The following is a 16,414-nucleotide window of genomic DNA, read 5'->3' as shown; positions in this document are numbered from 1 at the left end:
CATTTTTGATGACAGAGAAATTAAGGTGAGTACTTTGCTATTGTCTCTATTTACCACTTCTTTATACAGCATGTATTTATATTTAATTCTGCAAATACACCATATATTTGCATTTATTTGTTTGGCAACCTTTGAAGAGAAGTGGTCATGAAAGGAAGGAGCCATAGCCAAATAGCTCGCAAGGCAAAATGTTACTTCTCACATCTGAGCTAAGCAATCAGGACATGTTTTCTCTGTCCTTCTATTTAGCCAAGGGCAGAAAGGCATCTCCAAAAAGTTATGGTATTGACTGCTGAGAAGCTGCTGCTGCTAGAGGTCAAAAGCACTGAGCACCGTTGCCACAAAGGCTTTTTGCAGAGACCTACTGCCCATGAGCTCAGTATAACTTTCAAGTATCAACACCATGCTGCCCAAATACTTCAAGCACTCCACCCTCAGGCTTGCAGGACCAGTCTGCTTCGTGCCTGAACGTAAGTGAGCAAGAAACTACACTCAGGCAGACCTGTCTATGTGGAAATGATTGGCCAGGAGAGGGAGGTGGTCAAGGTGCCCCCCGAAATAGCTGACATCAATGGTATATCTTTCTTGATCCATTTAAGGCATTCAAGTAGCTTTCATCTGGACCAATTTCTGTTCTGAAGTGAGCAGCAAAGCATTAAAGAACTTGCTTACTCTATCTTCATCACTTTGCCTAATCAGAGGTATAAGATGATCATTTTAGCCTCATTCCTGCCAAATAACACCACTGGGCACAACTAGGAAAAAAACATTTTGTAAGAAGTTGCCTGGCAGGGATGCACTGATGTGAGGAAGGAGCTGGTCTGAATGAAGTCTCTGTCTTTGCCCTGCACTCCTGGCCTCTGTTAGCTTATACATATTGTTTATAGTTGGATCCTATATCAGGCGGAAAATTAGTCCTGGAGAATAAACCTCAGTCCAGTGTGTTTTATGGTGCTTTCATAAAGGGAATGAAAGCGCATAGAAACATGATTCCCTCGTTTTCAGGGCTTGTTTAGGTGGAGGAAGAATCCACAGGTAAAGCAATCTGAAAAGTGAAATGACTCACCCAGGGCTTCAGCAATCTCAGGGGCTGATCCCGCATCTCAGCTGGCATCCTTGCCACTTGTAGGGGTACAAGAGAAAATCTGCCTGAGAGGGTAGAAGGAGTCTGGGATGCTGGTGAGGACCAGTTCCATGGATAATAACAGAGGATGCCAGCTTGCTCAGTTGTAGCTGCACAACTGCACAGCACAGTACTATGCGGACGCTGCCAGATTCCTGACTGGGGAAAGCCAACCCTAATTACAAAAGACAAGCAGTAGGAGTGGTCTCTGCCACTGGATTTTCAGCAATGGAAATTAGGGCCTGTTCTGCCAGTGCCTGCCGTGAAAGCTTTAAGCTGTCCTCCCTCCTGTGCTGAGCCCATGATCTTCTCACCACAGCTGAGGATGCTGAGAGCAAGTGCTCAGCGAGTCAAATAAAGGTCAGCAATGGATGCTTTTCACCATTAGTAGGAAGTATTTTCTCCCTAGAGGAAAAGTATTTTCTCCTTAGAGATTTGGATGCTTTACCCTCAAACTGAATTAGTTCCACTCTGCCTGTCACAGCCCTGCACACCCTGGTACCATCACTGGCTGGAACAAAGCTTGTAGGATCTGGGTCAAAGCCACTTGCAAAGAGATAGGAAAAACTCCACCAATTTCCATGTGCTTTGGTTTCTGAGCTGAAGGGGTGTCAAAGCAACTGTGGTTTCAGGAACACATCAGCAATGGTTTGCATATATGTGTCAGGAAAGTCACTGGAACCTTGGCACGGGTGTTTCTGTGAGGAATACCACATGTGACAATGGCAATGATGTAAGAAGTAAAAGAAGGAAAAGTCTTAGAAATTATTGGAACTTGCTATTTCTAAGTGAAACACTTCTGCCTCTACCCCACCCTCACAATCTTTATTTTTCATTTGGAATGCAATTAATGTATGGAATTGTTTTGAGGCAAAGTTATGCATTTGCACCAAATAAAATAGAATATTCTATGAACAAAAGGTTATAAGTAAATATAAGCTGTGAATGAAGTATTCCCTTTTCATCCTGATTCTCTTGGAGGAGGGAATTAAATGCTATAAAAGCTTTGTGCCTAGCTCAGCTTGATTTATTTCCTATTGTGTTCAGGCTAGAGAGGAGGAAGGCCAAGCATTGACCCTGTGGTTCTGTATACAAGCTCTATTCTAACAATAGCTTTATTTGCCTCCCCCATCCCCAAGCCTCCGAAAAATAACACTATGTTTTGCTCATTAATCTCAACAAATTTCTGTCTTTGGCCAGGAAAAGAGGAGCTATCACTTTTATGATACCAGAGCTCCAGAAAAGTAACACGACAAGAAACCAAGGTCAATAAAATGCACTTTTTATTCTGTATCAATGAAAATATAGCCACATGTAAATAAAGACGTGTGGAAAAAAAAAATCAACATTGATCCTCCCTGAAGAAGTACAGTTCATTGTGCTAAAACCCATAAACCTTTGGGTTAGAAACAGTTGTCTGCCAATGCTTTAAAGTGACCCACATTTTCCTTGTTGTTGAATTATTAGCAAACATAAAAGTGCAACAAGAAGCTTGCTACAGATTAACCAATTTCAATTGACCAGACATGGAAATGTCCGAAAGCCACAACGTAATCACATTTAACCAACACGTTCCCACACATCCCACTCAGCAGTCACGTGAGTGGTCAAGGGAGCATCAACTCTGTACAAACTGATGTGTGATTTTCATTAAAAAAATGGACCTTCCTTGGTGTAATTCACAATCACTTTGTAGACTTTAGATATGGTAGCAGAGGTGCATTCCTTTTACAGTTGTTCAGTCTCAAATGCTTTATATTTTTTTCTCTAGGTTTCTATAAGCTTCTTGCTGTCAAAATACAGTTCTCAATTGCTTTTGTAGAAATAATCCTGAAAGGCAGAGGCATTTAAAATCCCCCCAAATCCTCAGTATATTAACAAGAGCAAAAAAGATAGCTGGGCTGTTCAAAAATATCAGTAACATGAATGCCATTTGCATTGGCAAGTGTACAAAGAGCAGCAAGTAGTAACAAAGGAAACATTATCCAAGCAATAACCCTTTCCCCCAATTTCTCCTTTGCAAAAAAAAGTTTTCCCAAAATATTTTTCTTCTTCACAGTCCAGTGCCTGTGAATCCCATACATTCAAAAGCTGCAGTTACTCTGTAGACCAGTTTTTTCAGTATGAGCTTTTACAAGCATTCGTTTTGTTCAACTTCTCTGTGAGGCTTGCACTAATGTGATTATACCAGCTGGTGCTTTTCCAACTAATGAGACACCTTGAAATTTGATATCAAAACTAAGGACCTCAGGGTAAAAAAGGGGGCTTTAAAGCCCCTTATGCTTCGCTTGGAAATAAAGTCCGGTTAATGTTAGCTGAACAATTCCCACAAACCAGGGATCAGCACTGCAGGATTGCCTCTGCCAGGTGTTTTGGAGTGCAGAGCGAGATGTTGCAGCACAGGCATGGATCAGTGAGTGCTGGGCTGCAACACAAGGCTGCCTGCTCCCAAGGAAAGAAAAAAATGCATATTGCATTTCAGCAGAGAAAACAAAAGCAAAGGCAGGTTGTGCCTGTGTTGGGTGATCAGCAGACCGTGTGGGTACCTCGTGAGGGCAGGCTGGGGTAGATATTTAAATTCAGCTTCTCTCTGTGCAGGTTTGTATAGCAGCTTCTGGCTCAGTTTAGTTTTCAGTTTTATTTGGGATGAGGGCGGGGAAGCCTAGGGAAACAAGCTAGAAAAATAGTACAACATTTTGACTGTAATGAGGTCCTCTGTGATGACAACGAGTCATTTAGGAAAAATTCTACCTGACGTTAGTTGTGAGAATACTGTGAGCATGCTGCAATGAGGATACTTCAGCAGACACCGTTGGGGGTCTGGGGCTGATCAGAGACAGATGCAAGAACCTCCCCGCCTCTCATCCCCCTTTGCTCCTATGTTCCCTAGATTTTTCTTCCTTTAAGAGCCTAGGATGGTTAGTAGCCTAAACATGAGTGGGAATCCACGAGCATTTCGAAGGGGTGAGGGAAACAGAGGAGGAGTCCTAAAACTCATACCAGAACTCCCATGGCCTCACGGAGCCAGGACTTCATTCTTCGAAGCCTGGTCTGGGGTTGGGACTACACTTCATGAAGTCCTACACAAGCTCCTCCTTCCTTGCGTGATGACCTGCTCCACTCCTGGTGGATATGGACATGAGGAAACACATGTAGCACTCAAAAGTTGAGCACGTCAGCCCGTGTCTGAATCAGCAGTGCTTGGATACAGGGATGGCAGGGAAGAATTTAGAGTCTCATAGCACCTGAGGCACAATCTCCTGTCTTTGTCATTGTCTCTCTTTGTGGTAGCAATAATAATTTTATTTTTACCTGTGCTTCTCCCCAGAGAGAGTTTGCACAGCTTAAGTACATATCTGGCTTGTACAAGGATATTCTAGACAGTCATGAATTTTGAACAGTTACTTCGGAAGGAAATTACTGACAGCTCAGACACCGAGAATAAGTAATTTAGATTCAAATATGCATTAATTAAAAACTGCCCTTTCCCTGATAAGTTCAGCTGATTTTTCTCCCAATTCATCTTGCCGTCCCAATTTTCAAACACAACCTCTATATTTCTGCCTGCATTTGGCATGCAGTGTTTTGTAGGGCATGAAATCTTTGACCAATTTACGTTAAACAAGAGCCTGAAATTAAAATTCTGGTATCCGCAGCTCTTGGTTTTGAGAAGGATCAGTCCGCACTGGAATTCACTGCCCTGGTCCCTATGCGAGAACTGGGTTGGAGTATAGAAATTACTGAAAAGATTTTCACTGACCTTAATAAGAACATTTACACACTCTGAAAACACTTACCTTCAAAACAAAGGACACAATTTAGAAGACCTGCTGGGAGACTTTACCGAACCACTCGGTCACTGGCTGGAATTCAAGCAGGACATTAACAAATCAGCCCTAATCATAATTCTTATTAGCACATTATTTCTTCTGAACACAAATAGCAAAGCAGATCATTATCTCATTAGGTCTGCTGATGCAACATTACTTAATCAATCTTTCCACTTCTATAAGTTGCTAGCCTAATACTCTAGGCAAGAAAAAAAGAAGTCAAGGAAGAAAGGGAAAGGGAAAGGGAAAGGGAAAGGGAAAGGGAAAGGGAAAGGGAAAGGGAAAGGGAAAGGGAAAGGGAAAGGGAAGGGGAACGGAAGTGAAGTGAGAGGGGATAGAGAAAGAGAAAGAAAGAGAAAGGGAAAAAATGAAAGGAGAGCAGGAAGGGAAGAGGATGGGGAGGGAAAGAGAAGAAAGATAAATATAGAAGGGGAAAACTGCTTTTCATTGTGGAAAATATTACATAGCTTTCAAAACATGCAGAAAATAACACAAGATATGTAGCTACACCTGCTTGTAAAAGCCCCAGCCAGGCGATATATGCATAACAACAGTAAATAGGTAAGTAAAGTTCATGAAGCATATCATGTCTTAATTCAAGTGACAGCAGTTTGCAGTACTAATGAGATTTTGTTACATAAACTATTTTGATAAGGCATTGGAGCTTTAGAGAGTTAGCAAGTGTAATTTTACTGCTGGGATGTTTTTTATAAAAAAATATGGTGAACCTTTATTTCCACTGCATACCGGCAAGCTGCAGGTTTGTTGTGGTGCCTCTTATCGGGCTGCAGATCTCTTAAAGGGCAAATAATTGACAATCAGTGGCAAGCAAGGAAGGGAGCAAACCTGTCTTATGAGAAATACTGCAATATCAGCTTTAGAACCATCTCTGAATCACTACGAAACAAGTGATCATTGTGAAATATGCCCATGCTGGTAAAATAGTGCTATTACATTTAAGGAAAGATCTTGTGTGTGCAAGTTTTCTGGGAAAGCTGATTAGCCTGTTCTCCACACCACAGAAATAAAAGCTTTAGCTCCCCTTGTCTGAGTACAGGGATTTTACTGGGACAGCTGAAAGGTACATTTACAGAGTTGCTTTGCACTTTAACAATGATGAGCTTTTTCGCTGGTATCAATAAATTCTCCTGCTCACATGTTTAGCATTCCTTTGGCATGCGTTGCTAGATAAATCCTTTATTGTCTTTCTGGTAGCTTGCCCAATTCCCACAAGGCAGATTTTGAAAACCCAAATCCTGCCTTATTGCTAGCTATTGCCTCTCCCACTCAATAAATTGCATTTACCACTTGATAGAATTATGCAGTTTGTGGCACTCAGCCCTTCCTTTAAGCAAAAAAAAATGTGTCTGGGAATCTACAGAGCATCAACAGGCAGTAGGAAGAGTTGGGAGATGCCGCTGCAACCTTTCATCTGCAGTCACTTTCTAAGAACCACATCATGGGAGGACACTGTGGAACAAAACCCCTTCTGTTATTGGTTTAACAAGAAGGACATTCCGACTGATGTTCTGATGACCCCAAAACAATGAGCTCTGAACATGCAGCAAGTGTGATAGAGATGCTGGTACTCAAAAGCTAGGTTTAAACAACTAGTTAAGGTGACATTTTAGCTCTGCAATTTTTAAATACCGCCTGACTGAGCTTGTTTGTAATGCCGGGACTCCTAATTATACCTAAAATAAAAAAATAAATAAATAAATAAATAAAGCTGTTGCCAAACAGCATTTGATGATACAAGGGAAGAAGGCAGTAATTAATCCTGTAGGGACAACAGAGGACTAATTAGAAGCAGAGCAGAAATTTTGTTTTGCTTGAGAAAAAAAGAATTTTTTTTCCATGAGAGCTTGGGTGAGACACCCAATTTACAAACTGAACTGTGACCTCTGACTAATTGTCCTGGCAGAGGCTCTGGATGCAACTGGATTCCCAACTGATCAGCCAGAAAGCACAGTGTACTGTACCGCTCTTTGCCTGCTTGCAATGAGCAGTGCATGTCCTCTCCTGCCCCACCAGCTGGAGGAGGTGGACGCCAGCACAGAAGGGTTTTTTTTTTTCTAGGAAAGCAAAGTGGAGACAGGAAAAAAAGAGGTGTGCAACAACTCAGGAAACAGTTCTGAAGCCAAGCCCAGGACAGGAAAGCATGGAAATGTTGAGCACAACCCCAGGGTCTGCCCAAGGAAATGAAGAGGACTTAGAGGACTTTCATGAGCACTACATGTCGTCAATTCAAAGTGCCACTGGGGGTGAAGATCACCTAAGGTGTAACTGGAGGAGGAAAACAGGAAACAGTCGCACATGTCAGATGCTGGACTAGAGTCTGAAGCTAGTGTCTCATTTTAGTTCCCCTTCTCAAACTGGCTCATTAAAACACACAAACACTCCAGTCTCTGCAATGGAACACTGTACAGTTCATGATTGTACAAAAGGGCTATAAATACAATGAAAAAGATGGTTTGTTTAATAAAATAATGTACTGAATACGGCAGAAGGCTTTGCCTGTTCCTATTTAATTTGCACAAGTGCTGCTAAGCCACAGGTGGGAAAAGAATTTTTGGGTAAACCCGTGAGGCATCATGGATAAGGAAGAGGTTACAGATTCTGGAAAAATAGCTTTTCAATTAAATCTAATAGAGGTAGATGTAAACCTTGGAATGTGCCTAGAAAAGCAAGTCATAAGCCTGGGAATGGGACTGGGGCAGACTCTAGAGATGTGCAAGGGCTTTGTGGGTTTATCCAGACCCTTTGGACAAGGAAAGGCCATTTCAGCAATGGTGTCCACACACTGACAAACAGAAATAGGCTGGATCCAGAGAGGAGAGAATCACCTCCAGATCCAGCCACTAACGAGAAACTTCCTTGTCACTGCCCTTCGCGCATTTCCTATGGCCTTGGATGCGCACATCTGCCAGTGCAACACTGCAAACCAGCTCAAATGCTATTGATTTTTGGATGGCACTTTCAGATACCATAACAACCTTTCACAGGGCTGGAGAAGAGATTGGAAGAGGGAGAGGTTGTTGCTGGTGTATCCTTATTAGCTCGCTGCTTCCAGAAACTGCATGGTCACTGAGACGTTATTCTCAGTGTTTGGCATCAAGTGTAGATGTTAGCTCATGCCCAGTGAAAGGATTGATTTATTCTTGTGCTGTAGTTTCAGAATATGCCAATTTTCTCTGCCGTGTGCTTGATGAGTATCAGCTCTTAGAAATGTTCACTATCTTGAAAATTGGCACCACATTCCACAGTATAGTATTCAAGTAGAAAACCAGAAAATAATGGAACATAACTATGAACCTTCCGATTTTAACTCCTCTGTATTTGTGCTTTTAAAATTTACAGAATCACTGAATGATAAAACAACATAGCTTAGATGGGACCTTTAGGAAATCACTTGGTCCACCCCTTGCTCTGCTCAAAGCAGGGCCACCTTCAAATATAGAGTTCCCACACCGATGCTAAACAGTTTGGACACTACATGCCCTCTTCTGACAGGTCTTTGGCATGCTGGAGGAGCTCCGGCTTTCCTGGAGCCCACGTTTTCCCCTAAGGGCATCTATAATAGAATATCCTCTAATGACCCTTCCCTGCTCCACAGCTGTCACCCCAGACAGGGTTGCCAGCCTTATCCTTCAAAAAAACTTGAAGAAAAGAGATTATGAAGGCAGAAACAGCCACTATGCAGAGACTAATAAGTAATGACTTCTGTGGAATATTGCCACCATTTTTGGGCACCATTCTTCCCATCTTTCTTCTCCCACTCCCCTCTTTCCTACCACTGCACAGCAGAAAAACAGTGCTCTGCTGTGGCCTGGGCAATTGCCTGATAGTTGGTCACTCTGTCTACCTTGAAAGTTCTTTACTACAATTCTTCACATTTTTGGACATTTGCAAGTCTTGGTCTCTTTCCACTGCATGACAGCTCAGCGATAAAACTCCTACCATCCTCAGTATCCTAGAGTAGTCAAAGATCCCAAACAGGTGGCAGTCTTTCACTGCCCCAAAACTGATTGGTCGTTCTCCTCTGCGTCTTGGCATTACACATGGTGATGAAAAGTATCTCAGTTGCTATATACCTGTGAAAATGAAAGTCCCTGGATGAACCTGTCATGGAATTGGGGTAAGAAGTTATAAAGCTGATCACCACAGGCCAGGAACTGATTATCTAAATGTCTTTACAGAGCTCTCATTAGCAGTTCAGAAGCTGAACACTTTGTTTCTCGTTGCATGCTGCTGAGATATTTCAGTGTTTGCTGTACTGTTAGTCACCTGTAAAAGTGTTTCTGTGCCAGAAAGATGGTAAGTGGTCCCTTTTGGAGCCATCTTTTTATACAAACAAGATCAGGTTTGGAGCTTGAGTTATGTGTTCGATTCACTTAATTCACCCTCTAGCAGCCTACAAATCAAGTGTCTAATCTAAAGTTGCTCTACAGCGACTGATTAGAGACTGGCACCTCCAGAGCATGATTTAACCCTGTCTGAAACATCTGTCTTAAATGGGGCATATCAGAGTCCCCATTCCAAAAGGTTAGATAAATATATGTATGGTGTGTCTACACATCCTCTGTAGGCAGGCAGAAATATATTCTGCAATTGCTTGGTCTGAACTGAATCTGCTCTGAACCAGATAAAATACAGTCTTGTCACTGGGAGGGACGCTGAGACCAACATTATAAAATCCTTTTTATAGGGCTTTTAATTAAGGGTAAGTGATGTATTCATGGCAGACAGCCAGACACAGAGTTGGTGCACACCAACAGTCTCAGACTGTAGGCCAAGCAAGCTTACATCTCCAAGCAGAAAATAATGAATAAATGCACTTATCTACTTTATAGACAATGGATAAAAAGGTTTGTGAGACTATTGCCTCAGATGCCCGGTTCCACCTGCCTTGCATCAGGAGGTTGATTAACATAGCGTAATAAATAAATATAATTTACTTATCATGGCCCTATCAAGGCCTTTTTGAAGTTTCTATCATTTGAATATCTAAGTATTCAAAATCAATATATGCTTTCTTGTCCCACTGCGCAATACAAGGTCAATTTTCTGTATGACCAAACGCACCCTCTGTAAGGATGATTTTATTTTGTTTCTCATTTGTTAGATATCACAAAGCTGATCTTTGGATGATATTCCTTATGTCAGTAAGAAAATTTGCTGATTTTCTGCTAGAAATAATGTGCACTTCTGGTCTATTTTAGCTCCATTCAGCACTTTCCTTTAAGAATATATATAATTTTGAAATGCACTATAACACATTAAAACCAACAAAATACTTAGAGATCATGTTACCTATTTGTACAAAAAAAAAGTGAAGGGAAAGTTGTAAAAACTATTCCCAGCTGTGGAAATCCATCTGGATCAACATTTTTCTCCCTGTAGGCTGCATGGGAAAGAGCTTCTCTGGCAGCACTAACATTGGTGAAGGACTGGGGCTGTCCAGGAAAAATGACGGTGTCAACTTTTATATTTCCTTCCCTAAATTCCCTGAAGGAAATCAGTGCAAATCCAGAAGTGCCAAGAAAAATGCAAACTACTGCTTTTTAGGGCTCACAGCTCTCACTGAAGCTCAAGAGGGGAGAGTCACAGAGCCTGGGCGGCCATGGAGACATGCCTCTATCCAAATGAATCCCACTTCTCAAACCCCCTCTAACAACTATGTTAGCAGCAAGACTATAAAACATTACAGATCCTGTAGACCTGAAGATATGTGTTAACACATGAGCTTCTCATACAAAAAAAAAAAAAAAAAAAAGAACTGAAAAAAACAGTCTATTAAAAACAACAGTAATAAAACCTGATAAACCCACTTCTGCAGGAAAATGGTATATGAAAACTTTAAAAAAAAAAAACAGGTATCACTTTGATGCCAGCTCACTTAGGAAAAAAATATTTATTTTAACAAACAATCTGTCCAAATCTGACATCCAAAAAGATAGCTTTGGGTTTTCTCAGTTCTCAAAATCAAGTAAAAAACTGTCAATTCACTATAATATATCACTCTACTTCCTCACTACCAAATTCCATATTAAACCTTTGTCTTTTTACTTTCCCTTTCAGTTCAGGACATCTTTTTCCCCGAAAGCCTCCAAGCTATTTCATGAGCACAACAGCTGTCTTCTGACCCATGCAAATGATGATGTCTGTATAATGGTCTCAGTTATTTCCAGAGTGAATGCTCAGGGCTTACAAACCACACGTTACTTCTGCAGCTGCCAGTTCTCTAAAGTTTTCTGGGATCCAAAATATTCGTTAAGGTCCAATATGATCATCACAGTGACCCTATAGTAAATCAAGAATGAAGTTCAGTCTAGCGATGAGCCCAAACTTCGGTGCCAGCAGCATAAAGTCCCTATAGTTGTGCTACTTCTGCAGAACAGGGAAAAGAAAAATGGGCAAAGCTTAAGTTTGTCACTTTTAGAGTCAGCTCTGCTCTAACCCCTGTCCCCTAGCAAAGGCAGAACAATGCAAAAAAGGATTTACAAAGACAAATTCAGAAGACCCAAATCGTCACTACAACAATTAGGTTTTTTTTTTTCAGTTATTATCCTGAAGTGTTGTTATATCTTGTATATGTAATATTCCACAGAAAAGCTATTAAAGATACTCTAGCTCATTGGTTTTGAAATGTGTTTACTTTTCTGTACACATTTTATTTCTATTCCAAAGTCCAGAAAGATAAAATCCACTTGTGTGCAGGTAAAATGCTTTGAACACACAAAGCACAAGGGAAGTGCTAAGTACGCTGTTACCGGCACGTGGCAGGAATATCAGTACAGGTATACAGCTCTTAAAGGAAAGGAAAGCATGCAGCCGAGAGCTCCCTTGGCATAGCAGATAGCTGCTTGAGCTCTAGCTTAGGTTGAAGAGACACATTTGTGTCCTTGTTGCACTTAATGACTATAGGTGGTAGCTTTCAGTCAAGCCTGAACTATGAGACTATGACTCATGCTTCTTTAATAGAAAAGGAATGCCCCAGTCGGCAGCACACTCAATCGCATCATGCACAACCACAGGCGGACAGGAAAGCTGGATCAGTGCCCTGGTAACAACTCCATGAAACAATGTGTAATGCTCTGACTGAAAAATTTTTGGGAGGAAAAGTGCTTCAGAATTGCACAAGCCAAATTTTCAAAGCAATAGCCACCAGCATCAGTCCAGCTGCACTCGCAGCACGCAGGGCCTGGGACAGCCCATTCGCAGGCTGCATTTATCATGTTTGCAAGACACCCATCTCGCTACCACCTTGTCCACGGTGCAAGCTGGTTCCGCTGAATTGCAATGGACAACACTGGAGCATGAGAGTCAAAGACACACTAGGAGAAGTGGACCTGGAAATATTTGTTTCATTAACTTGGTATTTTATACAATTTATAGCTTTTAGCCCACTACACATTTTAACCAGTCAAGCTGCACTTGAACCGAGCTGAAATGATTTTCAAGGTCAGATGAATCCTGTTACATGTTCTCTCACTGTAAAGTGGCACAAAGTTACACTTGACCTGCACAAGTGTAAAGCTAAATAGAGATCCCTTTGAGTGCCATGTAGTTCTGTCTAGAATTAATTCCAGTTACAAAGAAAGAAGTCCTTGACAAAAAGCAGAGGAAGACCATTAAGGCTAAAACTTTCTAACAAAGTCACTCTCATTATTACCCTGCTGGCTTTTTTGCAGCATTACATTCATTCATTCAAGGAACTTTACCAAGATCTGCCCTCCCAACAGCCTGCGTTTCTCAGCTATTCACCGGACGGCTTTGGGCAGTTGCTGTGTGTGCCTTGACCAGCAATCCAAAACAGGCAAGAACATTCAAATCTTCAAAGCTTGGCACTTAAATTGTACCCACAAGGTCTGTACATACTCCAGCAGCCTGCAGTAACCCTGTAACTCCTTAACCTTATAACCCACCAATCCTTCCAGAGTCCCAGGGTAAGGTTTGGAGTAGGACCTTGAAAGTCTTGCTGGTTTGCGAGCACAGTTTGTTCTGCAGACCAAACCATGATTGCAGACATAGAGATACGCACTTATGTCAGAAGAGCAGCTGCAAAAAAAATGCAGCTGCTGAAAGTTTTGACAGAAGCAAGCAAATTGCAGCTGTGGAAAACTATAATGAGCAGGCAGCCAAACCATCAGGCTTTGGGAAAGTTGTCCCATTCTGTGTTTTTTTTCCTTATTCTTTTTTTTTTTTATCCATGATTTCCTAAAGAAAGGAACTGGAGAAGGGGCAGAAACAGGCCAGAAAGGAACAGAAAATGAGAAAGACCATTATATCCCAAAGAGCCTCCATGAATTGACAGAACAGAAGCAATGACTTCTTCAGCTTTCTTATGAACTTTTGGGGGTTTATGGGTTTGAATTTCAGAGTAGAAGATATGTTCACACTCAAATGCAGGTTTCTAATCAACTGCAGTATTTCAAATGATGGTTTTGGGGGATTTTTTGTATTTTTTCATAGTTTAGTTTAATTTTCTGATGTGAAGTAGCAGATTCAATGGCACTGATGTCTAGTAAGGATGCCCACTTGTTATAAACATGCCTTTTATTTACCTGATTGATAGTGATGCCTTTTGGTACATAAATGTTTTACTCCAGAGACTTTTGAAAACATGGGATCTTGATGCAAGAGGCCATTTAAATGTGGTGAGGAAATCCTTCTCTGAAGGAGCCATTCACTCTGCTGTGCTGGCCTCAAGTTGCAAAGCTGGACCAGCAACTGCTCTGAGGCTGCAATGGCCATTTCTACTGTGCATCACATGTGTCTGGATTCTCAACTAGTACAAACAGAGAGGCAAAAAACCTCCCCACACTCAGGTGCAGACCCAGGCAGAGTCCAAAATCTCAGCTTCAAGCAGGAGAACAAACAAGATCTAGAGCAAGAAGCTGTCCTGCTGCAGCCCTGCAACGCCAGCAGTGCTGCATGGAGAGCAGTGCTCCAGCACAGGCAGTGGAGGTGGGGTCTGAGCATAGTTTGAGACTGGGAGATGCTTATGGTAGCCAGTTAGGAGGGTCAGAGCATGTGCCACAGACCTAATGGCCTTAGTATGTGTAACAACTGGTGGTGAGGGCACTGCAAATCTGCTCTTGAAGTGTGCTCCCTCTCTCCCCACCTGACAACTTCCACAAGCCCAAGGTAAAAGCAGCAGGTAGCGCCCCATGGAGGAGTGCATCTCTCCAACACAGCCACCACTCTCCCACCTAAACTAAAGGTATTTCCATCCTGACTGGTTATTTTCTCTCTTTCTCAAAGACAGTTGAGACTCATAAACATCCTCAGAAGAGAGTGTAGGGAGATAAACTGCAGCCTTTTAGCTTCAAGATTTCAAACCCGCTCACGTGGCTCCTGAGCTGCTAAAATACAATTGTTTTCTCCCCCGCTCAAACCTCATGCAAAGTCTTTCTGCCAGGGTCAAAGGAGGTGGAGAACAATCTCAGCTCTGCTAAAATGGGACATCCTAATGAAGATACTGACAGAACTGGACACCATCGCTGAGTGCTGCAGAGAGAATCTACATAATATTACTCTAACAGTTCAGTAAAAATTGTATCAGTAAAAGGAGGCTTTCAAGAAAGACGTTGCCTCCAAACACAGAGGGAGTGAAGCTGATTTTCTCTTAGTTTCATTTTGTTACATAAAACACCATTATTATTTCTTATTTAAGTTGTTAAAAGAGCAGGAGGACACTTGAAATAAAAGGCCGTGCATGCACAATACCCACATGAATAAATACCAGTGATCCACTTCAACACCGGACACAATGCCCTTCCCTGGCCACTGAGCTGAGCACTCCTTTAGGAGAAGTAGGTGAATTTATCATCAAATATACAGGATATTGGAATGGAATGATACCAGGAACCAATACTAATTGGAGTATCAATGTGTTCTCCAATTGGTCATGTTAATCTAATGTTTAACTCGGCAGAAAAGACAGTGAGGAAATAAAAGCTCAATTCACCCAGCCTGAGATCAAAACTGTCATGGCAATATTGGCAGGTTAGACCCTGATTCTTTAAATAGTACATTGCCTTTGTTAAACAAAAGTCATTCTTTTATTACATAATAGAGATTATAAATAAATGTAAAGTGTGCATGCAGTCAACTGCATATTATACAAGCAATATCTATGTTAATAATTGTTTTCTTTGGCAGGCCAGAATCCAGCTGGACATGCAATATTTACATATCAAAATCCTTGGTGTGTTCAAGTCATATTGGATGCAAGTGAAAATATATATGTATATATATTTACCTTATACACACACACATATATATGTATAAAGGTATATATACACCTCTGCATATATACTGTATACATATATACACATAGGTATATGCTAAAAGTGGATTTCATCTTTTTCTGATTCTGGTGATGTAGGCCTTGAAACACTAAAAATATCCTGACAGGGTATCTGGGGAGGCTGCTGGGGTGAGAAATGAGACTTGGGGGAAGAGGTCTGGGATACGTTCTTTTCAGCCAATATTTTTAAAATTTCTGCCACCTGCTTCTCAAGGGCAGCCATCCTACTGCTTAGCAGCTGGATATCTTCTTTGAGTTCGTGCTTGACTTCCTGCAGCGTGGTTTGTAAGGCCTGCTCAGGAATAGGGTAGAAAGGATGCCTAGCGTCAGCCTGAATGGGGCTGTGCTCCAGGGGGCTGCGAGTCTCACCAGCTTTATCCAAGCGAAGGTCACTTTTTGTTATTCCACTGTCACAAGAGTCTGTTTTCCTCAGTGGGTTTTTATTTACACCGTTCTCTGAGTCATTGCACTTGGGGTCGTCAGACAGTAACCCCATGGACTCAGCCTTCGTGACATTGTTCCAGTCCTCCTTCTTCTCTTCGTGAGTCACCATCGTGTTCTTCAGTCGAAGCCACCCCTTCCCATTCCCATTTTTCATCCGCATGGGACTGTTTACTTTCAAACATTTTTGGTCTCCATTCCCATTTGGCTTGAGCTCCATCGCATCCCTGTTGTTCTGCTTCACAGCCTCACTGGTTTTCATGTAAGCCAGTGACGTCTGGATGGGGGTGATCTGAGACACAGTGACCACACTGGTGCCTGTGATGGAGGCCCCGTTCTGCACACTCCGCCCTTCCACCTGAAGCTGGTTCCTTTCTGGGTCGATGTGGGTTGAGCCTTGATTACGCATCTCCTTTTGCTGTTTGAATTTCTGGAAAAGTTTCCGGACAGGGTGATCCACAGGGATGCTTAGCGTCACCTCGTTCTTCTGGCGCAGGCGCTCCTCTTCCTCCTTCTTCACATCGCTGATTTTCCGGAAGATGATCTATGGGGGATAAACCCACAACAGTCAGTACCCAAATGATACTGCATACGGAAAATGTTACTGGAAGACAGGAATACAGTCTTGAAAGAACAACCGCTTCTTCTTTCTATCTTAATATCTCATAGTGAATACAAATGAAGCTGATAAGACACAGTAACCTT

General features: G+C 41.9%; 1 protein-coding gene across 1 annotated transcript in view; it reads right to left on the bottom strand.

The window, feature by feature from the left end:
• Positions 1–2,409: 2,409 nt before the first annotated feature.
• KCNH5 (potassium voltage-gated channel subfamily H member 5) overlaps positions 2,410–16,414 on the bottom strand; it is a 169,633-nt gene continuing 155,628 nt past the window's right edge. Inside the window, exon 11 of the mRNA XM_009564375.2 lies at positions 2,410–16,253. Coding sequence (XP_009562670.2) covers positions 15,306–16,253 — 948 coding nt within the window. The 3' untranslated portion in view covers positions 2,410–15,305. The remainder of the gene's footprint in view (positions 16,254–16,414) is intronic.

Source organism: Cuculus canorus, chromosome 5 (genome assembly GCF_017976375.1).
Source record: "Cuculus canorus isolate bCucCan1 chromosome 5, bCucCan1.pri, whole genome shotgun sequence".
NCBI classification, from domain to species: Eukaryota; Metazoa; Chordata; class Aves; order Cuculiformes; family Cuculidae; genus Cuculus; species Cuculus canorus.
The sequence above is the reverse complement of the archived record's forward strand: the minus strand, read 5'-3'. Positions and strand labels throughout refer to the sequence as shown.